This window comes from Miscanthus floridulus, chromosome 16 (assembly GCF_019320115.1).
Source record: "Miscanthus floridulus cultivar M001 chromosome 16, ASM1932011v1, whole genome shotgun sequence".
In the NCBI taxonomy this organism is placed as follows: domain Eukaryota; kingdom Viridiplantae; phylum Streptophyta; class Magnoliopsida; order Poales; family Poaceae; genus Miscanthus; species Miscanthus floridulus.
The window spans coordinates 33,976,959-34,002,933 of record NC_089595.1 but is presented as its reverse complement, the minus strand read 5'-3'; the positions used below and the strand labels follow the sequence as shown (position 1 = coordinate 34,002,933).

At 43.5% G+C, this 25,975-nt stretch overlaps 2 protein-coding genes and 1 long non-coding RNA gene across 3 annotated transcripts; all 3 read right to left on the bottom strand.

Annotated features, from left to right (window-relative positions):
* Window positions 1–1,158: 1,158 nt before the first annotated feature.
* Window positions 1,159–1,689, bottom strand: LOC136510560 (uncharacterized). Its single transcript, XM_066504969.1, has one exon. It carries the CDS (start codon window positions 1,687–1,689, stop codon window positions 1,159–1,161), a length of 531 nt encoding a protein of 176 aa, XP_066361066.1.
* Window positions 1,690–13,837: 12,148 nt separating this feature from the next.
* Window positions 13,838–14,342, bottom strand: LOC136510559 (proline-rich receptor-like protein kinase PERK12). The gene is made up of 2 exons (XM_066504968.1): window positions 14,215–14,342; window positions 13,838–14,165 (listed from the first exon to the last, which is right to left on the bottom strand). The coding sequence occupies exons 1-2, from the start codon at window positions 14,340–14,342 to the stop codon at window positions 13,838–13,840; spliced, it is 456 nt and encodes a 151-aa protein (XP_066361065.1).
* Window positions 14,343–16,507: 2,165 nt separating this feature from the next.
* Window positions 16,508–17,772, bottom strand: LOC136511836 (uncharacterized). Its single transcript, XR_010772870.1, has 3 exons — window positions 17,635–17,772; window positions 17,290–17,489; window positions 16,508–16,572 (listed from the first exon to the last, which is right to left on the bottom strand). It is a non-coding gene; the product is annotated as an uncharacterized lncRNA (long non-coding RNA).
* Window positions 17,773–25,975: the final 8,203 nt, after the last annotated feature.

The window sequence follows — 25,975 nt, the reverse complement described above, 5'->3', positions numbered from 1 at the left end:
TGAACGACAACTTTATAAGTGACTTAGATCTAAATGTACAAAAGAATATGCACTATAATAAATGGCTATTTTTTTGCCTGGTGAAGTCTCTCGGGATTAAAAAAAATTGTTATTTTTAGGTTCAGATTTGTGATTTTTAAAAAATGATTTGTAGGTACGTCTTATTTTTCAGTCCCTCCTACGTAACCATGGGTAGCCTCCTCTAAAAAACCTCTGTGTAGTAGTGCAAGATACCATCACTACTACATATTAGATTTCAACAGAGCCCTATGAATTAACAGGGGTGAACAAAAAAGTGCACCGTCTCTAGAATTGTAGAAGGGTGCCAGGGGAAAGGCCCATCTGTATGAACTCATAAGCTGCCCGTTGCAGTCCAGATTAATCATGGTTTAAAATCGTAGACTATGGCAAATAGTGGCATTTTTTTAGGAGCCATGAAGCTATACTACTGATATGACATATAGCAGTTTTCTAAAAAATATGAAAATATAAGTAATTGATACACAAAAGACATGAAAGATATGAATTACATCATGATTCGTGAAACTGTAACATATTGGTATCATCAGTCAGTTGCGGTTGTGAAGTAGATATGTTGCTTCTGTACATATCGGTACTTAATCAACGTGACAGATTGTAAAAAAAACACTGGCGTACATAAAACAACACCACAAGAACTTAGGAAACCACTACCTCTCTCCTGCCGTGGACGGGGATTATGCATGCGTCGTCTCCATCGTCTCCTTCTCAGACGTATATATTCCTCTTCGCCGGAAGCCCGGAACCGGCTTGAGCTCTGGATCAGAGCCCTTTTGCCGCCACCGTGAGCTGGCGTTTCTGGCCCAAAGCTCAGGCAGCGCTGCAGGTACGGTCTGTCTCCGGCTCCTGCCGCAGCGACTGCGACGTCAGTTTGATTCTGTGCGAACTCGGAGGACGAGGTGGGTTCCGGCAGGAGTGGTCCTGACGTGTTCTTCTATATCGATCCATGCAATGGAAAAAACAATCACAACATGAACTCATTGATCATATATGTAATATTTCTTTTCCACTATGGATCCAAAGGAAATGTTACGATCACGGCATATGCATTATATTATGTCAGTACAAATGTGAGTTTGCATGATGAAATCCCAATGCATGATAACGGCAGTACAATCATCAAAATCGCCCCTGCAGCTCTGGGAACCAAGCGCTCGTGGCGACTGACGGCGGCGGTGGTGGATCGCTTGTCACGTTGCTTGGTCCAGTGGGAACCTTCCTCAGCACCGGCAAGTCGACCACAGGTCTCTCAGCCACTTGAGACGGCGGTGGTGGTGGGTCGCTGGTCTCGTTGCTTGGTCCAGTAGGAACCTTTCTCAGCAACGGGAAGTCGACGACAGGGCTCTCAGCCACTTGAGACGGTGGCGGCGGCGGGTCGCTGGTCTCGTTGCTCGGTCCAGTTGGGACCTCCCTCAGCACCGGGAAGTCGATGACAGGGCTCTCAGCCACTTGAGACGGTGGCGGCGGCGGGTCGCTGGTCTCGTTGCTTGGTCCGGTTGGGACCTGCCTCAGCACCGCAAAACCCTCGCCGCTCAGTGCTGCCGGCGAGCGGCGTGTGGCCGATGCCATGGAAGAGAGCGTCGTCAGCGGCAGGAGGATGAGCAGCGGCAGCAGCGCCACTGCGGTGATCTTGTGCCCCAGCCGGGCCATAGCTACTTGTCAATTCTCTATCTCTATACCACGACCTCGATCTCAACTTGTGCTTGTTGGTGGTGTGGTGGCAAACCATACGCAGGGCCATGTATTTATGGGGTCTCCGCTCTGTGAAACGATTAATTTTGTTGGTGACAACTTAAACGAGATTTACTACGTATAATGCAGTATATTTATTGCTTTTGAAACGTAAATCTGGCAGGTTTATTAGCACCAATTAATCCCCGTCCCCACACTTGCTGAATTTTCTTCTCTGGGGCTCCGTCCACTAAAGAATCCAATTATGGGATCTGTATCGGTCAAACTAGTTCAAGTTTGATCAAGTTTTTAGGAAATTGTACTAACATTTATGTCTCCAAATAAATATATTATGAGAATATATTCTAGCACTAATTTAATGATACTTATTTTGCATCATAAATATTAATACTCCCTCCCTTTCAAATTATAAGTCGCTTTGACTTTTTTTGGTACATCCATTTTGCTATGTATCTAGATAGATATGTCTAGATACATAGTAAAATGGATGTATCAAAATACTTAAAGCGACTTATAATTTAGAAAGGAGGGAGTATGTTTTTATATAAATTTAGTCAGAGTTCAAACTATTTGACTCCTCCAAAAAGAGAATTACGTTCTTTTGTAAACGCAGGGAGTACTCTATATTTTGTCCACCGATTAAATGATTTGGTTTCCGTGTCTGCTGTATTGCACCTAACCAAATCAAAATTCAGAATGATTTTGTTCAGTTTCTGCTCTTGTCTGCCTGGCATCTGAATTTAATTTTTGAAACATTTATTATTGCAAAAAAATAACTTAATTTGGAACATATATGGTCCATCTAGCATGGCCGCAGGGATGGTTGGACCTTGCTTGGAATGAGGAATGCAAAGCCAAATAGCAAATTTACATGGGCCACGTACATTCGAAGTAGGATATGCATGATATGACGCGATCAGGATTGGACTTTTTAAAATAAAATAAATTGGACAGAAAAACTGTCAAATATATTAAAAAAAAGGAAGATGACTAGATATAAAACAAAAAAAAATAGAATGGAGCAATTGGCTCTCAATAACAAAAGCAACTAGCGATGAGCTAACAACTAAAGACTACACGAGAAGGTTACATCGAGACATCAACACGGCCCACATAAGAAGGAAAGATTAGGCTTATTATTAATCACAATACACATCACAATTGATTGACATCTCTGGAATTTGGAAAAATAAAAACCTCAAGAATAGCATCGAGCACACAATAAATTATCCTTGAATTTAAGGCTACACGTCTACTCTCCCGTGATAAGACATACACGCATTTCTAGTATAATTCAACAAAAGGGAAATGGAATAGTAATAACCCAAAAAACAAAAACAGGAAACAAAATGGATTTTTTTTATTGTTTCAAAAAGAAAAGAAATGGATGTTTTTCCTTTTTAGGCAATCTATGCACTTTTGTTTCAGGAACACCCAGATAGCCAGCCAAAATACTTAACTACATGCTTTAAATTGATTTTTTTTTCCTTTTGAGGCAATCTATGCACTTTTGTTTTAGAAAATTTAAAATTCATCGATCCTGACTAACAATTATTCAAATTATGTTGGTGTTAATTTACAAAGTTGTATACCAATTCAATATTCATAATTGATATACAATTTTATACATTATATGGATTTATTCAAATTAATATTAAGATGGTTTTATATGGGTGTTAATTTGAATTGATATACAAATACAACTTTGTACAACCATCTTAACTAAGATGGTTTTATTAGTACAAATTATCACCCTGGACATTCTATTGTTGACAGGACAAAACAAATCACCAAAGAGAGTATACATTGAATTTCATAACAAAATAATTGAAGGTCGATACTACAGTGCACCAGTTTAGACTTGTGTAAGCGTCCAGGCTGAAATACTTGACAAAAATCCAGTGTGTTAAAGTTGTCTCATCAAGTGCCAACCCAACTGCATTGGCGATACCCTGACCAAGAGGTCCTGCAGAACAATCATATGGAAACCGAAACTTTCAGTTTTACAGTACAGCAGAGAAACTTGCACGTGTTAGCTCTGTAGGGAAGAAAACAGACCAGACGAAACTTCAACTCACAGTCTCAAAGTTTTCAGGGTGCCCGGTGTGATGCTTCCCCGTTGCCTGAACTGCTTCAAGTCGTCGTGCAACACTATAGTAGCCGTTAAAACAAATTCAGTCGCACAAGAGGTAATGTACATGTTCCATACGAAACAGCAAGCAGCAGTGGCGGATGCACGATGCGGGATAAGGGGGGGCTAAAACAATGGAGATGTTGATTTGCATGAAGATTTAATGGTGAAATCAAGCTTTTGATACAGTGATTAGGCTTGAAATCAAGAAATTAGGGGGGCTGGAGCCCCCCCTTTGGATCCGCCGCTGGCAAGCAGCACAGCTAAACATGAGTGATGAGGGGTCCACTTGTGTAAGGTAGTTCAAAAAGTACTTTGCTTTCTTGAGTTTATTTTATTCATGAAGCAAAATCTAACCTATATATTGAATCTACCATGGTTTAGCTTTCTGTGGGACATAGTTCATGAAGAAATAGTAGTAATTAACAAGTGTAATTGGTCAGACTGTCCAGGCTATGTAGCTCTAGTCTGGTATATAGTATATGTGCAGGCGTGATGCGTTCAATGAAATGCCAATTCTTTTGGAAAAATGGAGCAGAGAAGCTATATGTAGCACTTAATCATAGGAACACTACTGCCATTGGAAATGTGTTATATTGCCGACTTGTTAACTCATGCATATATTATATTCAGACATTCAGTTAACACCTACGGATGTTTCAGTTAGAATGGTTCTGAAAACAGAACATTAGCATGATTCAGTAATAATTAGAAAACATATAGAGCATCTGCTAGTTAATGGTTTTCCATAGCATGGATCAGTTTACTGAAAATAACTACATGTATTCAGTTGACAAATATTGCACATATAAATCTTAAAATAGGCTGTTTCAGTTACCATGGTTCTGAAAACAATATATTAGCATTGTTCAGTAATCTGAAAAAAACGTATTACTAATAACGATGATGAGGAGTCGATAAGGATGATGAGGAGTCGGCGCGCGTCGGAGGACCTCCACCAGCTCCAAGCCTCCAATGGGTTAGGCTGATCTGGTGTGACGACCTCCATGGCGATGGCCATGAAGGTGAGGTTCCAGAGCACGACGATGACCTTGCTGTAGGCCTAATTGGTGTGGCGCTGCTTGAGGTATTGTTCTGCAATGCAAGCATTCACAATAATTTCGATTTTTTATACGGCTCGACCAATTATCCCATCTCTCATGTTCATGGCGTTGTGATTATGTAAGCAGGGTATATGATCTGAGAAAGCCTGAAATGACAGGAGCAGAAATACGAATACCTGCTGACGGGCAACTGAATCCTCCTCTCCTCGTCCCCGACCTCCACATCCCAGTCGGTCCTGAGCCCCGGACGCTTCTGCTGCTTCCTCTCCCGTTGCATCCGCCTCGATGCCGTCGTCCAGTAGGCAACGGAACCCGTCGCCCCTCCTCGCCACGAGCATCTCCCTTAGGCCCTCGAGCCCGCCCTCCTCCCCGTCCCAACCGCATGGGGGCGCCACTCCGCGGGCGCCGGCGTCCTAGGGTCGCCCCACGAGCGCGTGATACTCCGCGGCAACCGCACGCAAGTGGGTCTCCTCCTCGTCCTTCGCCCCAATCTCCTCGTCGCATGGATTGAGTGACGCAGCAGCAACTGCCACGACCGTGGCCACACCGAATCCATCCCTCGCTCAATGGATCAGGGCGCCGTCCCAATGGACTGGACACCGCCACGCTGGTCAGTGATGGACACGGAGGGCGCGCCGCTGCCGTCGTCGCCCTAGCCGGCCACGGGCTGCTGGGCGAGCGCGCCAGGGAGGCAGGTGGAAGGTCGGTAGCGAAGGGTGCCTATAAATTTTTTTCTATAAACATACCAGAGCAAGTGATTAGGAACCTAAATGGCGAAATACAATTTTGCTCAGCTCTACAAAGGTTGCAAGCCACCTATCCAATAATTCTAGTTGCTATGATCACTAGACACAAACAATGACTGTGTCACTACTCACTAATAACTCTCAACAAGTTTACACTAAAGAGCTCCACTACGTGATACTAAACTAGCAAGCAAGACAAGCTCTCAAATCTAATTACACTAAAGAGCTTGACAACTAGTTTGTAAGGAATGTAAAAGAATGAGTATGGTGATTATACCGCCTTGTCGAGGAATAAACCAATCATAAGATGAAGACAATCTAATCACCGGGAGAAATTCAATCATACAAGAGACATAAGATTTTTCTCCTGAGGTTCACGTGCTTGCCGGCACGCTAGTCCACGTTGTGTCGACCAACACTTGGTGGTTCGACAGCTAAGAGGTGTTGCACGAACCTTGTCCACACAATTGGACACCGCAAGAACCTATCCACAAGTGAGGTAGCTCAATAACACGAGCAATTTACTATAGTTGCATTTGGTGCTCCGCCGGGAAAGACACAAGATCCCTCACAAGCAACAGATCGAGGCCGGAGACAATCACCAACTCCGCTCAACGATCCTCCAATCACCGGGCCGTCTATGTGTATGTGTCGACAAACACCAAGAGTAACAAGCTCACAACCAGCCCAAATCACCCAACTAGTGCCGTGAGATGATGCAACTCAATGCAATGCACTAGAGGCTCTCTCACCCAAGATGATGAAATAAAGTGAACAAGTGAGTGGAGTGTGTTGCTCAGCTTTCAAAGGGTGTGCACAAGTGTATAAGGTGCCAAGAGAGTGATCAAGACTAGCCGCACCCTCTATTTATATCCACACAAGCAAATAGAGCCGTTATACCCCTTGAAGTTGTTTCTGCGAGATCACTAGACAGGGTGATGCCTGGCACCGGACATGGTGGTGACCTGCCCAACGGTCGAATTCTAACTGCTAAAAACTAGCCATTGGGGCACCGAACAAGGTGGCGGTGGCACCGCCATACGGTGGCGGTGACCACCCAGCCGAGCCCCCCTGATTTCAATGCTCTCTGGATAAAAGGGACGGTGCGCCACCGCACCCATGACTGTTACCATGATGGTGCCCCCTTTGTTTTCGGTGCTCTCGGGTAAAGAGGGACGGTGGCACCGCCCTGCCTATGCTGGTGACCGGCGGTGCACCGCCGTGCACCTAGCGGTGTACACCAGACACGCCGGTGACCACCCTCCAACACGCTGCTCTCGGCCACCTCCAGGTGGGCACTGCCCTAGGGGTGGCGGTGCCACTAGAATAGTGGTCGTGCTAGCCCCAGCACCAGAGCTTCTCGGCTTCAGCCAGCCCTGGTCACCGGACAGGCCAGGGCAGGGCACCACCACACACATGGTGGTGACCACCCCGAGGCAAACTCCTCTGTTAGCTGCGATTTCATTTCTCGATTCAATCCACAAGCAGTCTAACACTATTTTTCAAGCGTTGCTAACCCTCAAAGTGTTTTCTCAAAACATGTTAGAGCCAAGTTAGCATTTCCCAAAATATTTTTGATAAATATTTTCGCTTGCTCTCCGATGTGCACTAGGCCTAAATGCAATGCATGAAGTCCAACACCTAGTGGCACTAGATGACCGAATTGTCTAGTTAAAAACCCCGCTTAATAGTATGGCCCTCTATCCTAAATGTGATCACTCTCCAAAGTGTCTTGATCACCGAGACAAAACCCCTATTTATACCTTTGCCTTGATCTCCATAGGGTTTTATTTTTCTCTTTCTTCTTTTCCAAGTAGAGCACTTGATCATCATCACATGTGGCCATCTTCATTATTTCATGTGATCATCATCACTAATTGAGTGCCACCATGCTCCATACTCACCAACCTAGATCATATCACATCTCATGATAAAGGTTAGTGCATAGGTTTCATCAATTATCCAAAATCAAACTAGGGCTTTCAATCTCCCCTTTTTGGTAATAGATGACAACCTATTTACAAAGATATTCAATAAAATCTTTTTAGATTCATATTGCTTGCCCAAGCATATTACCATGTGTAAAGGTTATGGACAAGTTTCATAAACCTGAAATTGGTAGCATTAGCTCCCCCTATATATGTGCTAAGAGTTTAGATTTGAAAGCTTACACATATGCATAGATTAGAAAGTGTGGGGAAGTAATGTCTATCAAGTGATGCTAAGGTGTAAAGAATGGACCTTTGAAGTGTGATACCAATCAAAGTTGCCATTTGTATACCATCCTTAGCACCATTAGTAACTAGACATTCACAAAAACTAGAAAGCCCTGTGAGATCAAAATTATATGAAAGGGTCTAATTTTTACAAGATAAGCACAAGTCTAGTTACTCTTCCTATGCATGCTAGTGCTTCATTCATCATTCAAGTGACTACTAGCATACACCACACAAGCATGGATATGTAATTTAAAACTTATGTCATACAAGCAAACATATGTAATGCACATACAAATGCATCATATAAGTTTATGAGCTTGTCCCCCTACTTGCGTGCTTCAAATTTTAATTGATCCCCTTACAATGTCATTTCATTTGTTTGCTCCCCCTATCTCTTACTATCTTTGCGAATTTCTCTCCCCTATGTCAATAATTAGCACAAAAGGTGAGCTCAAATTTTAGATAGGTTGGGGTAAAACCATGTAAAGTGGGGATCATTTTCTCAATTTAGTTCAATCTAGATCATTTGCAAAAGATATTTAACTCGGTTTGATCCAAGGGCAAGCTTCTTCACACCTCCAAATAAGGGTTATCATGCACCATGTTGAGTTAAACACTTATAGCTCATTTTCTAGATTAAACACTAGGTTCACAAGCCTACGAACATATCATATGTTACCACTAGTGTAGCATCCAGTTTTAAGGACAAAACCAGATACATACTATATGTGAGCCTAGGAGGTTAAATCTCACATATAGCTACAAATAAGGGTAATATCGAAAGACAATGCTCAATATACAATGTACTTAGTATAAAGGATATAACCTTAGATAGAAAACAGTGGAAAGACAACTCCGATCTTCGGGTGAAGACTCCAATTCCACAGGGACAACTGACCAGTTGATTACAAGCCTAATTCCTCTAAACTCTAGCAATCTGGTACCCATCCGAGATTTTTATCCCAATATTTGAAAAATAAAGCAAGCGTAAGTACATGTCATACTCAACAAATATAACATGGGGTTTATGAGGCTCAAAAGGCTGACACTGGTTAACTGCGATTAGCTTTTAATGAGTCACCTTTTAGCAATTGGGTGGCAACAAGTTTATTCACAAGCCCATATAAACACATGATCAGGTAAACATGAATAATGAATAGCATAAATAATAATCATTAGTGAGCATCTTCATCATCAGTATTATCAGTGTTCATCATCTACTCCGTAAGGGTTCTAAGGCCGCTCATGACCGTGAGTACAACTAATATACCAGTTTTACACTCTATAGAGGTTGTACACTTTCACTTTGAGTCGTGATTTACCCTTTAGCCTGACGTCGCGAGCCTCTTAACCCACTACCAAGAAAGGTCGGTAGGGTTCACTATGAAGCCTTTCAAAGGTTTGTCTAACAAGTTAGGGTCATTAGATTCACTTGGTAAATAGATATAGGAACCCTCCTGTCGAATGGCATAATTCCATCACAGTTATACACATAAGAGTAGAGGTTGTCCTATACCCGATTCGGTAAGCCATTCTTACGCTAATAAAGGTAATCACTAGTAAGCTAGAAAATGTCCTCATACTGAGCTAAAGCCAGAGCCATGTAGCTCTCACAGTTGTACTGTAAATCCCGGATGATCACTTACAGATAACACTACCGGAGACAGCTTCTTTGCCGAATGTCCCAAACTTTGTCGAGTGTTTTTATCGGGCACTCGTCAAAGAGGCTGTTTGCCAAGTGCCAGAGAGAAAGCACTTGGCAAACAACTGGCACTCGGCAAAGAGGTGGCTTATCGAGTGCTGAGCACTCGGCAAACAATAACACTCGGCAAAGGAGTGGTTTGCTGAGTGTCAGGACGGCTCGGCACTCGGCAAACTAGAACACTCGGCAAAGGACCGCCTCCGCAAACGGCCGGCAGACGCCATTAATCCTTTGCCGAGTGTCTTATCCTGACACTCGGCAAAGAGGCTCCTTTGCCGAGTGTCATTTTTTTACACTCGACAAACCATATTTTTTCATTTTTGACCTCCAAACTTTTTCTACAGTCCTCATACAATACCTGGTACTCCATGTTCCAATGTGGCACATTTCTCGGACTTTTTCTATATTTCTTTAATTTATTTCATTTAATTGAATTTTCTTGGATAATTCAAATTATAACTGCTAGTCATTCGAATAATGAAAAAAATGAATGGAAAAATGATATTAATGTTATTTAGTATAATGTGAGGCCATATCGAGGAACAGACCACCAATTTTGAACATCTTGTTCACGAAACAAGACCACGAACTTACGGCCGAGTTGTTTTTAAATTCTATATAAAGCAAACGAAGTTCGAAAATCATGAAACTTGTCAAGATGTCATGATATCATATGTGGAGGCTGTGATAAAAAATTGAGAAAGTTTCGCACAAGTTGTGACGTAAGATGCTTGCAAACCGAAGAATCTCCGAAGTAGTTTCATGATTTCGTGAAGAGGCCAATGAGGTGGTAAGCATCGTACATGACAAACTTGCGCGAACCCTCCTCAATTTTTTATCACAGCCTCCACATATGATATCTTGACATCTTGACAAGTTTCATGATTTTTGGACTTCGTTTGCTTTTTATAGAATTTAAAAACAACTCGACCGCAAGTTCATGGTCATGTTTCGTTAACAAGATGTTCGAAATTGGTGGTCTGTTCCTGGATACGGCCTCACATTATACTAAATAACATAAATATCATTTTTCTGTTCATTTTTTTCATTATTCGAATGACTAGCAGTTATAATTTGAATTATCCAAGAGAAATTCAATTAAATGAAATAAATTAAAGAAATATAGAAAAAGTCCGAGAAATGTACCATATTGGAACATGGAGTACCAGGTATTGTATAAGGACTGTAGAAAAAGTTTGGAGATCAAAAGTAAAAAAATATAGTTTGCCGAGTGTCAAAAAATGACACTCGACAAAGAAGACTCTTTGCCGAGTGTCAGGACGGCCGGCACTCGGCAAAGTTTTTTAATTTTTTTTAGAAACCCCTCTTTGTCGAGTGTCAGATCGGGGCCACTCGGCAAAGAATTTTTTAAAAAAAAACTCTTTGCCGAGTGCTAGGCCAAGTGGCACTCGGCAAAGAAGTAAAAAAATTAAAAAAAAACCTTTGCCGAGTGTCAGATCGGGGGCACTCGACAAAGGGGGGATTTAACCCCGCCGGCTGGCCGGCCCGCACACACGCACACGGCCAAACGTTGCCGCCGCCCCCGCCCGCGGCCTACGCCGCCCACGCCAGCGCCCTCGCTGCCCGCGCGCCCACGCCCGCCCGCGCGCCACCGCGCCAGCGCCGCCGCTGCCCGTGCGCCCGCACCAGCACTGCCCCCCCGCGCCGCGCCGCCAGAGGAGGAGGAGAAAGAGAGGAGGAGAGGAGGAAAGAGGAAGAGAAGGAGCCGCCGAAGCAACGGCGCCTTTGCCCTCGCGCGCTCCCTGCAGCGGCGCCGCAACAATGCTGCCGGGGTGCGGCGTGGCGCCCAATAGCAGCGGCGACCCGCATCCGGCCATCTCGGTCACCATTCTGTAGTTGTGAGCCCCTATGTCGTCTCCGCCTGATGGATGTGGATGCATGAATAGGTTAAGATGTCCTGGTTAGGGTGCCTTCGTGGACGCTGGTTATGGTGCATAGTTGCAAATATGAGGTTTAGCATTGATGGATTGTGGATGCATGGATTGATGTTTGTCATAAATTAATATAGCTTATGGAATATATTAGTAATGGGATACAGATCCTGAATTTGTAATCCCTGATCCTTGCTTATCCTGATTACGTTGCTAGGTGTTCCTTACATAATCTTGTGCATGTCGGCCATCGTGTCGTTCATATATATGTGCATGTCGGCCATCGTGCCGTTGGTTTTCTTACAGGTTTTGGAAACCTCACCATGCAGGGGAGGTGCTACCGAAATTTTGTATTGATAGTTTTATGTTTCTTTTTTTTTTGCAGAGAAGAGCCCATCGGAGCGGAGTCAGAGTACCTCGGCGACCCTGATTGCCTTCCTCGCCACTGCGGGTCTGCCTGCACCTCGTCGCCTCGCCACTGCACCAACCCGCCATGGCCCCGCTAGCCTGACTCCACCGCCACCCTAGGTATAACCCCTCTTTCCGTATCATGGTCGTAGATCACGTAACCCAGTTAGGCGTCTCTCGTTCGAAAGAGATACAGTTGGAAATATACAGATATTTCCATATCTAAAACCGTATCTATTTCGAATTGTCCACATTTTTTGGATAGCCTGCGGATGCGTAGGTGGGGTTAGTTTTCATGGTCTGCTCCGATCTGAGATAGAGTTTCGGCATCATCTCCCTTTTGTTCTCCGGATACACACTCTCCCTAGCCGGACGTGTATTTGGAGAACAGCGGGGAGGTGCTGTCGAAATTCTGTCTCGGATAGGAGTAGAGCATGAAAACTAATGTCATCTACGGATCCTCGTGTGGGATTAGGACCTATCCTCACCTATTAGATAGTAGGAACGTCGTGTAGATGCAATTGATGTTTATATTACTCGTCGCTATATATGTTAGAGGATGAAGGACCGTGAGTGGATGTACACGGGCCGCGCAAGTCAGGGTTAGGTCACCAATGAATGGATCGACAAGACCGATGCTTTCTTGGAACGGGCATTTGGCGTGGCTGCTAAAGGAGCGAGTAAAATTTGCTGTCCCTGCAGCAAATGTGTAAACAGGAAAAGACAACGAAGAAGGTCATGGGGGAACATCTTTGGAAGAATAGATTTACGACAGACTATACCCGATGGGTCTACCATGGTGAAGACGATCCTATGAGAGAGGAGGTGGTGAGACCACGCGTCGAGGATTATGATGCTGATGCCGAGGTAGCAGACATGTTAAATGACTATCACGAGGCACAGTTCGCTGAAGGACGTATGGAGGAGGAGCCAGAGGTAACCGCAAAGGCGTTCTACGACATGTTTGCCGCGGCATAGAAATGGCCAGACAAAGGTTTCTCAACTGGATGTCATTGGACGCATAATGGCGTTAAAGTCCTAGTATAGCCTAAGCCGAGACGCCTTCGATGGTATGTTTACAGTTATTGACAGCCTGCTTCCGGAGGGTCACCTTCTGCCAAAGAGCATGCACGACTCACAGAAACTCCTTCGTGCACTTAAGATGCCGTACGAGCTGATACATGCTTGTCCGAAGGGGTGCGTCCTATTTAGGAAAGAATACGTGGAAGCAAAGTATTATCCAAAGTGTAAATCCTCTAGGTTCTTGGAGGTAGATTCTGGTGATGGCCAGAAGAGGTAGCTTGATATTCCCGTGACAATCGTACGGCACCTTTCGTTCATACCGAGGATCCAACGGCTATACAAGACCGAGGAATCCACGAAACAGATGACATGGTACAAAAATGGCAAACGATACAATCCTGACGGGATGGTACATGCATCCGAGGGTGAAGCATGGACCCACTTTGATGGCATTCATCTTGAGAAAGCTAAAGAGGCTCGTAATATACGTGTTGCGCTGGCAACAGATAGGTTCAATCCTTATGGAATGATGGCTACCCCATACACATGTTGACGCCACCGTGAGTCGGCGTTTCTGGCCCAAAGCTCAGGCAGCGCTGCAGGTACGGTCTGTCTCCGGCTCCTGCCGCTGCGACTGCGACGTCAGTTTGATTCTGTGCGAACTCGGAGGACGAGGTGGGTTCCGGCAGGAGTGGTCCTGACGTGTTTTCTATATCGATCCATGCAACGTAAAAAACAATCACAACATGAACTCATTGATCATATATGTAATATTTCTTTTCCACTATGGATCCAAACGAAATGTTACGATCACGGCATATGCATTATATTATGTCAGTACAAATGTGAGTTTGCATGATGAAATCCCAATGCATGATAACGGCAGTACAATCATCAAAATCGCCCCTGCAGCTCTGGGAATCAAGCGCTCGTAGCGACTGACGGCGGCGGTGGTGGATCGCTTGTCACGTTGCTTGGTCCAGTGGGAACCTTCCTCAGCACCGGGAAGTCGACGACAGGGCTCTCAGCCACTTGAGACGGCGGTGGTGGTGGGTCGCTGGTCTCGTTGCTTGGTCCAGTAGGAACCTTTCTCAGCACCGGGAAGTCGACGACAGGGCTCTCAGCCACTTGAGATGGTGGCGGCGGCGGGTCGCTGGTCTCGTTGCTCGGTCCAGTTGGGACCTCCCTCAGCACCGGGAAGTCGACGACAGAGCTCTCAGCCACTTGAGACGGTGGCGGCGGCGGGTCGCTGGTCTCGTTGCTTGGTCCGGTTGGGACCTTCCTCAGCACCGCAAAACCCTCGCCGCTCAGTGCTGCCGGCGAGCGGCGTGTGGGCCGATGCCATGGAAGAGAGCGTCGTCAGCGGCAGGAGGATGAGCAGCGGCAGCAGTTCCACTGCGGTGATCTTGTGCCCCAGCCGGGCCATAGCTACTTGCCAATTCTCTATCTCTATACCACGACCTCGATCTCAACTTGTGCTTGTTGGTGGTGTGGTGGCAAACGATACGCAGGGCCATGTATTTATAGGGTCTCCGCTCTGTGAAACGATTTATTTTGTTGGTGAGAACTGAAACGAGATTTACTACGTATAATGCAGTATATGTATTGCTTTTGAAACGTAAATCTGGCAGGTTTAGTAGCACCAATTAATCCCCGTCCCCACACTTGCTGAATTTTCTTCTCTGGGGCTCCGTCCACTAAAGAATCCAATTATGGGATCTGTATCGGTCAAACTAGTTCAAGTTTGATCAAGTTTTTAGGAAATTGTACTAACATTTATGTCTCCAAATAAATATATTATGAGAATATATTCTATCACTAATTTAATTATACTTATTTTGCATCATAAATATTAATACTCTCTCGCTTTTAAATTATAAGTCGCTTTGACTTTTTTGGTACATCCATTTTACTATGTATCTAAATAGATATGTCTAGATACGTAGCAAAATGGATGTATCAAAATAATCAAAGCGACTTATAATTTAGAACGGATGGAGTATGTTTTTATATAAATTTAGTCAGAGTTCAAACTGTTTGACTCCTCCAAAAAGAGAATTACGTTCTTTTGTGAACGCAGGGAGTACTCTATATTTTGTCCACCGATTAAATGATTTGGTTTCCGTGTCTGCTGTATTGGCACCTAACCAAATCAAAATTCAGAATGATTTGGTTCAGTTTCTGTTCTTGTCTGCCTGGCATCTGAATTTAATTTTTGAAACATTTATTATTGCAAAAAAAAACTTAATTGGAACATATATGGTCCATCTAGCATGGCCGCAGGGATGGTTGGACCTTGCTTGGAATGAGGAATGCAAAGCCAAATAGCAAATTTACATGGGCCACGTACATTCGAAGTAGGATATGCATGATATGACGCGATCAGGATTGGACTTTTTAAAATAAAATAAATTGGACAGAAAAACTGTCAAATATATTTAAAAAAGGAAGATGACTAGATATAAACAAAAAATTACAATGGAGCAATCGGCTCTTAATAACAAAAGCCAACTAGCGATGAGCTAACAACTAAAGACTACACGAGAAGGTTACATCGAGACATAACACAGCCACATGAGAAGGAAGATTAGGCTTATTATTAATCACAATACACATCACAATTGATTGACATCTCTGGAATTTGGAAAAATAAAACCTCAAGAATAGCATCGAGCACACATTAAATTATCCTTGAATTTAAGGCTACACGTCTACTCTCCTGTGATAAGACATACCCGCATTTCTAGTATAATTCAACAAAAGGGAAATGGAATAGTAATAACCCAAAAAAAAACAAAAACAGGAAACAAAATGGATTTTTTTATTGTTTCAAAAGGAAAAGAAATGGATTTTTTTTCCTTTTTAGGCAATCTATGCACTTTTGTTTCGGGAACACCCAGACAGCCAGCCAAAATACTTAACTACATGCTTTAAATTGATTTTTTTTCCTTTTGAGGCAATCTATGCACTTTTGTTTTAGAAAATTCAAAATTCACTGATCTTGACTAACAATTATTCAAATTATGTTGGTGTTAATGTACAGTTGTATACCAATTCAATATTCATAATTGATATACAATTTTATACATTATATGGATTTATTCAAATTAATATTAAGATGGTTTTATTCAATTTGATATTCAAATTAATATTAAGATGGTTTTATATGGGTGTTAATTTGAATTGATATACAAATACAACTTTGTACAACCATCTTAACTAAGATGGTTTTATTAGTACAAATTATCACCCTGGACATTCTATTGTAGACAGAACTTGACAAAACAAATCACCAAAGAGAGTATACATTGAATTTCATAACAAAATAATTGAAGGTCGATTCTACAGTGCACCAGTTTAGACTTGTGTAAGCGTCCAGGCTGAAATACTTGACAAAAATCCAGTGTGTTAAAGTTGTCTCATCAAGTGCCAACCCAACTGCATTGGCGATACCCTGACCAAGAAGTCCAGCAGAACAATCATATGGAAACCGAAACTTTCAGTTTTACAGTACAGCAGGGAAACTTGCAAGTGTTAGCTCTGTAAGGAAGAAAACAGACGAGACGAAACTTGAACTCACAGAGTCTCAAAGTTTTCAGGGTGGCCCGGTGTGCTGCTTCCCCGTTGCCTGAACTGCTTCAAGTCGTCCTGCAACACTATAGTAGCCGTTAAAACAAATTCAGTCGCACAAGAGGTAATGTACATGTTCAATACGAAATAGCAAGCAGCTCAGCTAAACATGAGTGATGAGGGGTCCACTTGTGTAAGGTGGTTCAAAAAGTACTTTGCTTTCTTGAGTTTATTTTATTCATAAAGCAAAATCTAACCTATATATTGAATCTACCATGGTTTAGCTTTCTGTGGGACATAGTTCATGAAGAAATAGTAGTAATTAACAAGTGTAATTGGTCAGACTGACCAGGCTACGTAGCTCTAGTCTGGTATATAGTATATGTGAGGTGTGATGCGTTCAATGAAATGCCAATTCTTTTGGAAAAATGTAGCAGAGAAGCTATATATAGCACTTAATCATAGCCTTCATAGGAACACTACTGCCATTGGAAATGTGTTATATTGCCGACTTGTTAACTCATGCATATATTATATTCAGACATTCAGTTAACAACTACGGCTGTTTTAGTTAGAATGGTTCTGAAAACAGAACATTAGCATGATTCAGTAATAATTACAAAACATATAGAGCATCTGCTAGTTAATGGTTTTCCATAGCATGGATCAGTTTACTGAAAATAACTACATGTATTCAGTTGACAAATATTGCACATATAAATCTTAAAATAGGCTGTTTCAGTTACCATGGTTCTGAAAACAATATATTAGCATTGTTCAGTAATCTGAAAAAAACGTATTACTAATAACGATGATGAGGAGTCGATAAGGATGATGAGGAGTCGGCGCGCGTCGGAGGACCTCCACCAGCTCCAAGCCTCCAATGGGTTAGGCTGATCTGGTGTGACGACCTCCATGGCGATGGTCATGAAGGTGAGGTTCCAGAGCACGACGATGACCTTGGAGTAGGCCTAATTGGTGTGGCGCTGCTTGAGGTATTGTTCTGCAATGCAAGCATTCACAATAATTTCGATTTTTTATACAGCTCGACCAATTATCCCATCTCTCATGTTCATGGCGTTGTGATTATGTAAGCAGGGTATATGATCTGAGAAAGCCTGAAATGACAGGAGCAGAAATACGAATACCTGCTGACGGGCAACTGAATCCTCCTCTCCTCGTCCCCGACCTCCACATCCCAGTCGGTTCTGAGCCCCGGACGCTTCTGCTGCTTCCTCTCCGTTGCATCGGCCTCGATGCCGTCGTCCAGTAGGCAACGGAACCCGTTGCCCCTCCTCGCCACGAGCATCTCCCTTAGGCCCTCGAGCCCGCCCTCCTCCCCGTCCCAACCGCATGGGCGCCGGCGTCCTAGGGTCGCCCCACGAGCGCGCCATACTCCGCGGCAACCGCACGCAGGTGGGTCTCCTCCTCGTCCTTCGTCCCAATCTCCTCGTCGCATGGATTGAGTGACGCAGCAGCAACTGCCACGACCGTGGCCACACCGAATCCATCCCTGGCTCAATGGATCAGGGCGCCGTCCCAACGGACTGGACACCGCCACGCTGGTCAGTGATGGACACGGAGGGCGTGCCGCTGCCGTCGTCGCCCCAGCCGGCCACGGGCCGCTGGGCGAGCGCGCGAGGGAGGCAGGTGGAAGGTCGGTAGCGAGGGGTGAATAGGCTATAAATTTTTTTTCCTATAAACGTACTAGAGCAAGTGATTAGTAACCTAAATGACGAAATATAATTTTGCTCAGCTCTAAGCCATCTATCCAACAATTCTAATTGCTATGATCACTAGACACAAACAATGGCTATGTCACTACTCAATAATAGCTCTCAACAAGTTTACACTAAAGAGCTCCACTATGTGATACTAAACTAGCAAGCAAGACAAGCTCTCAAATCTAATTATACTAAAGAGCTTGACAACTAGTTTGCAAAGAATGTAAAAGAGTGGGTATAATGATTATACCGCCGCGTCGAGGAATGAACCAATCATAAGATGAAGACAATCCAATCACCAGGAGAAATTCAATCATACAAAAGACATAAGATTTTTCTCCTGAGGTTCACGTGCTTGCTGGCACACTAGTCCCCGTTGTGTCGACCAATACTTGGTGGTTCGACAGCTAAGAGGTGTTGCACGAACCTTGTCCACACAATTGGACACCGCAAGAACCTATCCACAAGTGAGGTAGCTCAATGACACGAGCAATTTACTAGAGTTGCATTTGGCGCTCCGCCGGGGAAGACACAAGATCCCTCACAAGCAACAGTCAATGTTCCAGGTTTTCACCACTAACTCTTTAAAATCAGGTTGCTCAAGCCACCATTTTTCAAACCTGAACAACTTTGGTTTTTTCTGTTCATGAATACCACAATTCAAATCAAAGGTACATGATCACTTCCTACCCTAGCCTTTGCTATAACACTAGAGAGAGGATATTTCTGATCAAAAGCTATGTTACAAAAGAACTTATCAATAGCAGCCATAATTGGTTGCTCTTGATTATTTGTCCAAGTATATGATCTAGAAGAGTTTTTCAATTCCATCAAACCAAAGCCATGAATCCATTCGTTAAACAGGTCCACCCATTTTTGGAGATTTCATTACTTTTGTCTTTTGAATTAGAAACCAAATTAAAATCACCCCCAACAAGAGTGGGGCCATCCCAGTTTTCTAGTAAAGAGCTTAGCTCTTGAATAAAATCTTCCTTACCCTCCTCCTAAGCTGAGCCATAGACACTAATAAAGTCGCAGGTCATGTTGTTTGGTCCAGTTGGGATCTTCCTCCAGCAATGCAAAGCCCACACCGCTCATCGTTGCGGATGAGTGGCGCATGGGCGACGCCATGGAAGAGAGCATCGTTATCGGCAAGACCGCAACAGGATGAGCAGAACAATGCCACTGCGATGATCTTGCACCCCTGGCCGGCCATAGCTCCTTGCTAATTCTATCTACCACGAGAGCTCTATCTTAGGTTGTGCTTTGTTGGTGTAATGGTGTGGTAGCAACGATAGATACGCATGGGAACGTATTTATAGGGTCTCCGTTCGATCAAAAGCTCTGAAATGAGTAATTGGTCGGTAAGCACAGGCCAATCTTAGTAGATAGTTTCATAATGTTGTTTCTAAGACTATCATGTCAAAATTCGATAAAACACCCACTCCCAATGAAAAGTTTTATTTTATAGTTTCATAAATATTTAATTTCATGACACATAGAGAGTTGGTAATCGTGTCAAGAAGATGAAACTTATTTCTTCTCTCTCTTCTTAAATACATTGTCATGTCATCTAAAATGACTACGTAACAACCTATTTAATGCAGATGAACTCTCATGAAACTCTCAGTGAGACTGGCCTGATGAAACATGAGATTTGCTCAGTGTAAATACAGTGTATTGCTTTTAAACGGAAATCTGCTGGCAGGGTTAATATCACCAATTAATCTCCTAATCACAAACTTGAGGAATTTTCTCCTCTGGCTTTCACTTCTATGTTTGTAGCTCTGCTGCATTATGTTGCACCAAACCAAGATCCCATGGTCAAAGCTTAGCCACTAAACTTTAGATTAGACCATTTTAGCTCTTGAGCCTCCAAACACAAAGCCTAAAATGTTGTTTAAATATTAGACCACCTCATAAAACTTAGACCACAAAAGTGAGCTAAAGTGGTATAAAGTTTTTAACTTTAGCACTAAACTTTGGACTAGAGAATCTAAACATGCCCCAAATCAAAATTCAGATTTGTATTGTTTTTGTCTATGGCATTTAAAAAAGGGTGTTTTGCGCATGCCTAGAGTTTCAATTGTGATTCTATCTTTATTTTTTTCAACTTTTTGATTTTACGCTCGTTAGTTTGAAGCGAATGAGCTGTTTGCCCCAAGTTTGGATGACTGTAATTTGGACGAGAATGACCCAACTACCTTTATCCTAGCTATCAACCATCGTACTAGACCCAACCAAACCGTGTTCACCCGTGGCTTTTCTTATTTCACCGGTAACAAATGCGGGGCGGCGTGGCAGGTAGGGGTGCGATGGGCGCACGCTGGGCAGGCAGGTTGAGGGCGTGCAACAGGCGGCGCAAGTCCAAGTATTTGGGATGGCAGGAATGGCAAGGAATGTGTAGGCACGATGGGGTCTCAAATCAACAACCAAGGAAGAGCAAAGGTTATTTGTACAACCAAGGAGAGCAAATCTCGAGCACCTGACAATCACTCGTCACTCAACACATATGGGCATATATCCACCATGTGTCTGGACATCTAATTTCGTAGGTTGGGTTTGTAGTTTTTGCTACACCACGGCAAAAAAGGACGGAGACCATGATTTTAAGGTATCAAAATCCAAACAGTATGGGTCAGTATCGTATCAAGGACATACCTCCTCTTGAACGACAACTTTATAAGTGACTTAGATCTAAATGTACAAAAGAATATGCACTATAATAAATGGCTATTTTTTTGCCTGGTGAAGTCTCTCGGGATTAAAAAAAATTGTTATTTTTAGGTTCAGATTTGTGATTTTTAAAAAATGATTTGTAGGTACTGTCTTATTTTTCAGTCCCTCCTACGTAACCATGGGTAGCCTCCTCTAAAAAACCTCTGTGTAGTAGTGCAAGATACCATCACTACTACATATTAGATTTCACTACTCCAATGGGTTAGGCTGATCTGGTGTGACGACCTCCATGGCGATGGTCATGAAGGTGAGGTTCCAGAGCACGACGATGACCTTGGAGTAGGCCTAATTGGTGTGGCGCTGCTTGAGGTATTGTTCTGCAATGCAAGCATTCACAATATTTTCGATTTTTTATACGGCTCGACCAATTATCCCATCTCTCATGTTCATGGCGTTGTGATTATGTAAGCAGGGTATATGATCTGAGAAAGCCTGAAATGACAGGTGCAGAAATACGAATACCTGCTGACGAGCAACTGAATCCTCCTCTCCTCGTCCCCGACCTCCACATCCCAGTCGGTCCTGAGCCCCGGACGCTTCTGCTGCTTCCTCTCCGTTGCATCCGCCTCGATGCCGTCGTCCAGTAGGCAACGGAACCCGTCGCCCCTCCTCGCCACGAGCATCTCCCTTAGGCCCTCGAGCCCGCCCTCCTCCCCGTCCCAACCGCATGGGGGCGCCACTCCGCGGGCGCCGGCGTCCTAGGGTCGCCCCACGAGCGCGTGATACTCCGCGGCAACCGCACGCAAGTGGGTCTCCTCCTCGTCCTTCGCCCCAATCTCCTCGTGGCATGGATTGAGTGACGCAGCAGCAACTGCCACGACCGTGGCCACACCGAATCCATCCCTCGCTCAATGGATCAGGGCGCCGTCCCAACGGACTGGACACCGCCACGCTGGTCACGGAGGGCGCGCCGCTGCCGTCGTCGCCCCAGCCGGCCACGGGCCGCTGGGCGAGCGCTCCAGGGAGGCAGGTGGAAGGTGGGTAGCGAAGGGTGCCTATAAAATATTTTCTATAAACATACGAGAGCAAGTGATTAGGAACCTAAATGGCGAAATACAATTTTGCTCAGCTCTACAAAGGTTATAAGCCACCTATCCAATAATTCTAGTTGCTATGATCACTAAACACAAATAATGACTATGTCACTACTCACTAATAGCTCTCAACAAGTTTACACTAAAGAGCTCCACTACGTGATACTAAACTAGCAAGCAAGACAAGCTCTCAAATCTAATTACACTAAAGAGCTTGACAACTAGTTTGTAAGGAATGTAAAAGAGTGAGTATGGTGATTATACCACCTCGTCGAGGAATGAACCAATCAAAAGATGAAGACAATCCAATCACCGGGAGAAATTCAATCATACAAGAGACATAAGATTTTTCTGCTGAAGTTCACGTGCTTGCCGGCACGCTAGTCCACGTTGTGTCGACCAACACTTGGTGGTTCGACAGCTAAGAGGTGTTGCACGAACCTTGTCCACACAATTGGACACCGCAAGAACCTATCCACAAGTGAGGTAGCTCAATGACACGAGCAATTTACTATAGTTGCATTTGGTGCTCCGCCAGGAAAGACACAAGATCCCTCACAAGCAACAGATCGAGGCCGGAGACAATCACCAACTCCGCTCAATGATCCTCCAATCACCGGGCCGTCTATGTGTCGACAAACACCAAGAGTAACAAGCTCACAACTAGCCCAAATCACCCAACTAGTGCCATGAGATGATGCAACTCAATGCAATGCACTAGAGGCTCTCTCACCCAAGATGATGAAATAAAGTGAACAAGTGAGTGGAGTGTGTTGCTCAGCTTTCAAAGGGTGTGCACAAGTGTATAAGGTGCCAAGAGAGTGATCAAGGTCGGCCGCACCCTCTATTTATATCCACACAAGCAAATAGAGCCGTTATACCCCTTGAAGTTGTTTCTGCGAGATCACTAGACAGGGAGATGCCTAGCACCGGACATGGCGGTGACCTGCCCAACGGTCGAATTCTAACTGCTAAAAACTAGCCGTTGGGGCACCGAACAAGGTGGCGGTGGCACCGCCATACGGTGGCGGTGACCATGGTTTTCAATATCGGCCGAAATCTCCTGATATTTTCGATATATCCTCTTTATCCGTAGGTGCCGATAAGGAAATATCTATCTTTTTCGTACAATTTTTGTTTAAATTTAGTTAAATTCAAATCAAATTTTATTTAAATTTGGTCCGATATTTCCGATATATCATGTTTATCCTTTTTATCTGTGACCACCGATAAATTTTAATTTCCGAAAATGAAAACCTTGGCGGTGACCACCCAGCCGAGCCCCCCTGATTTCAATGCTCTCTGGATAAAAGGGACGGTGCGCCACCGCACCCATGAATGTTACCATGATGGTGCCCCCTTTGTTTTCGGTGCTCTTGGGTAAAGAGGGATGGTGGCACCGCCCTGCCTATGCTGGTGACTGGTGGTGCACCGCCGTGCACCTGGCGGTGTACACCGGACACGCCGGTGACCACCCTCCAACACGTTGCTCTCGGCCACCTCCAGGTGGGCACTGCCCTAGGGGTGGCGGTGCCACTAGAATAGTGGTCGTGCTAGCCCCAGCACCAGAGCTTCTCGGCTTCAGCCAGCCCCGGTCACCGGACAGGCCAGGGCAGGGCACCACCACACACATGGTGGTGACCACCCCGAGGCAAACTCCTCCGTTGGCTGCGATTTCATTTCTCGATTCGATCCACAAGCAGTCTAATACTCTTTTTCAAGCATTGCTAACCCTCAAAGTGTTTTCTCAAAACATGTTAGAGCCAAGTTAGCATTTCCCAAAATATTTTTGATAAATATTTTCGCTTGCTCTCTGATGTGCACTAGGCCTAAATGCAATGCATGAAGTCCAACACCTAGTGGCACTAGATGACCGAATTGTCTAGTTAAAAACCCCGCTTAATAGTACGGCCATCTATCCTAAATGTGATCACTCTCCAAAGTGTCTTGATCACCGAAACAAAACCCCTATTTATACCTTTGCCTTGATTTCCATAGGGTTTTATTTTTCTCTTTCTTCTTTTCCAAGTAGAGCACTTGATCATCATCACATGTGGCCATCTTCATTATTTCATGTGATCATCATCACTAATTGAGTGCCACCATGTTCCATACTCACCAACCTAGATCATATCACATCTCATGATAAAGGTTAATGCATAGGTTTCATCAATTATTCAAAATCAAACTAGGGCTTTCAATCTCCCCCTTTTGGTAATAGATGACAACCTATTTACAAAGATATTCAATAAAACCTTTTTGATTCATATTGCTTGCCCAAGCATATTACCATGTGTAAAGGTTATGGACAAGTTTCATAAACCTAAAATTGGTAGCATTAGCTCCCCCTATATATGTGCTAAGAGTTTAGATTTGAAAGCTTACACATATGCATAGATTTGGAAGTGTGGGGAAGTAATGTCTATCAAGTGATGCTAAGGTGTAAAGAATGGACCTTTGAAGCGTGATACCAATCAAAGTTGTCATTTGTACACCATCCTTAGCACCATTAGTAACTAGACATTCACAAAAACTAGAAAACCCTATGAGATCAAAATTATATGAAAGGGTCTAATTTTTACAAGATAAGCACAAGTCTAGTTACTCTTCCTATGCATGCTAGTGCTTCATTCATCATTCAAGTGACTACTAGCATACACCACACAAGCATGGATATGTAATTTAAAACTTATGTCATACAAGCAAACATATGTAATGCACAAACAAATGCATCATATAAGTTTATGAGCTTGTCCCCCTACTTGTGTGCTTCAAATTTTAATTGATCCCTTTACAATGTTATTTCATTTGTTTGCTCCCCCTATCTCTTACTATCTTTGCAAATTTCTCTCCCCTATGTCAATAATTAGCACAAAAGGTGAGCTCAAATTTTAGATAGGTTGGGGTAAAACTATGTAAAGTGGGGATCATTTTCTCAATTTGGTTCAATCTAGATCATTTGCAAAAGATATTTAGCTTGGTTTGATCCAAGGGCAATCTTCTTCACACCTCCAAATAAGGGTTATCATGCACCATGTTGAGTTAAACACTTATAGCTCATTTTCTAGATTAAACACTAGGTTCACAAGCCTATGAACATGTCATATGTTACCACTAGTGTAGCATCCAGTTTTAAGGACAAAACTAGATACATACTATATGTGAGCCTAGGAGGTTAAATCTCACATATAGCTACAAATAAGGGTAATATCGAAAGACAATGCTCAATATACAATGTACTTAGTATAAAGGATATAACCTTAGATAGAAAACAGTGGAAAGACAACTCTGATCTTCGGGTGAAGACTCCAATTCCACAGGAACAACTGGCCAGTTGATCACAAGCCTAATTCCTCTAAACTCTAGCAATCTGGTACCCATCCGGGATTTTTATCCCAATATTTGAAAAATAAAGCAAGCGTAAGTACATGTCGTACTCAACAAATATAACATGGGGTTCATGAGGCTCAAAAGGCTGACACTGGTTAACTGCGATTAGCTTTTAATGAGTCATCTTTTAGCAATTGGGAGGCAACAAGTTTATTCACAAGCCCATATAAACACATGATCAGGTAAACATGAATAATGAATAGCATAAATAATAATCATTAGTGAGCATCTTCATCATCAGTATTATCAGTGTTCATCATCTACTCCGTAAGGGTTCTAAGGCCGCTCGTGACTGTGAGCATAATTGATATACCAGTTTTACACTCTATAGAGGTTGTACACTTTCACTTTGAGTCATGATTTACCCTTTAGCCTGACGTCGTGAGCCTCTTAACCCACTATCAAGAAAGGTTGGTAGGGTTCACTATGAAGCCTTTCAAAGGTTCGTCTAACAAGTTACGGTCATTAGATTTACTTGGCAAACAGATATAGGAACCCTCCTGTCGAATGACATAATTCCATCACAGCTATACACATAAGAGTAGAGGTTGTCCTATACCCGATTCGGTAAGCCATTCTTACGCTAATAAAGGTAACCACTA

What these genes read in the sequence shown, in the direction of transcription:
- LOC136510560 (XM_066504969.1), bottom strand. Translation starts at nt 1,689, where the DNA reads ATGGCCCGGCTGGGGCACAAGATCACCGCAGTGGCGCTGCTGCCGCTG.
- LOC136510559 (XM_066504968.1), bottom strand. Translation starts at nt 14,342, where the DNA reads ATGGCCCGGCTGGGGCACAAGATCACCGCAGTGGAACTGCTGCCGCTG. An exon ending in GGCAGCACTGAGCGGCGAGG is followed by an intron (nt 14,166 to 14,214) that starts GTTTTGCGGTGC and finishes CAACGAGACCAG; the next exon opens with CGACCCGCCGCCGCCACCGT.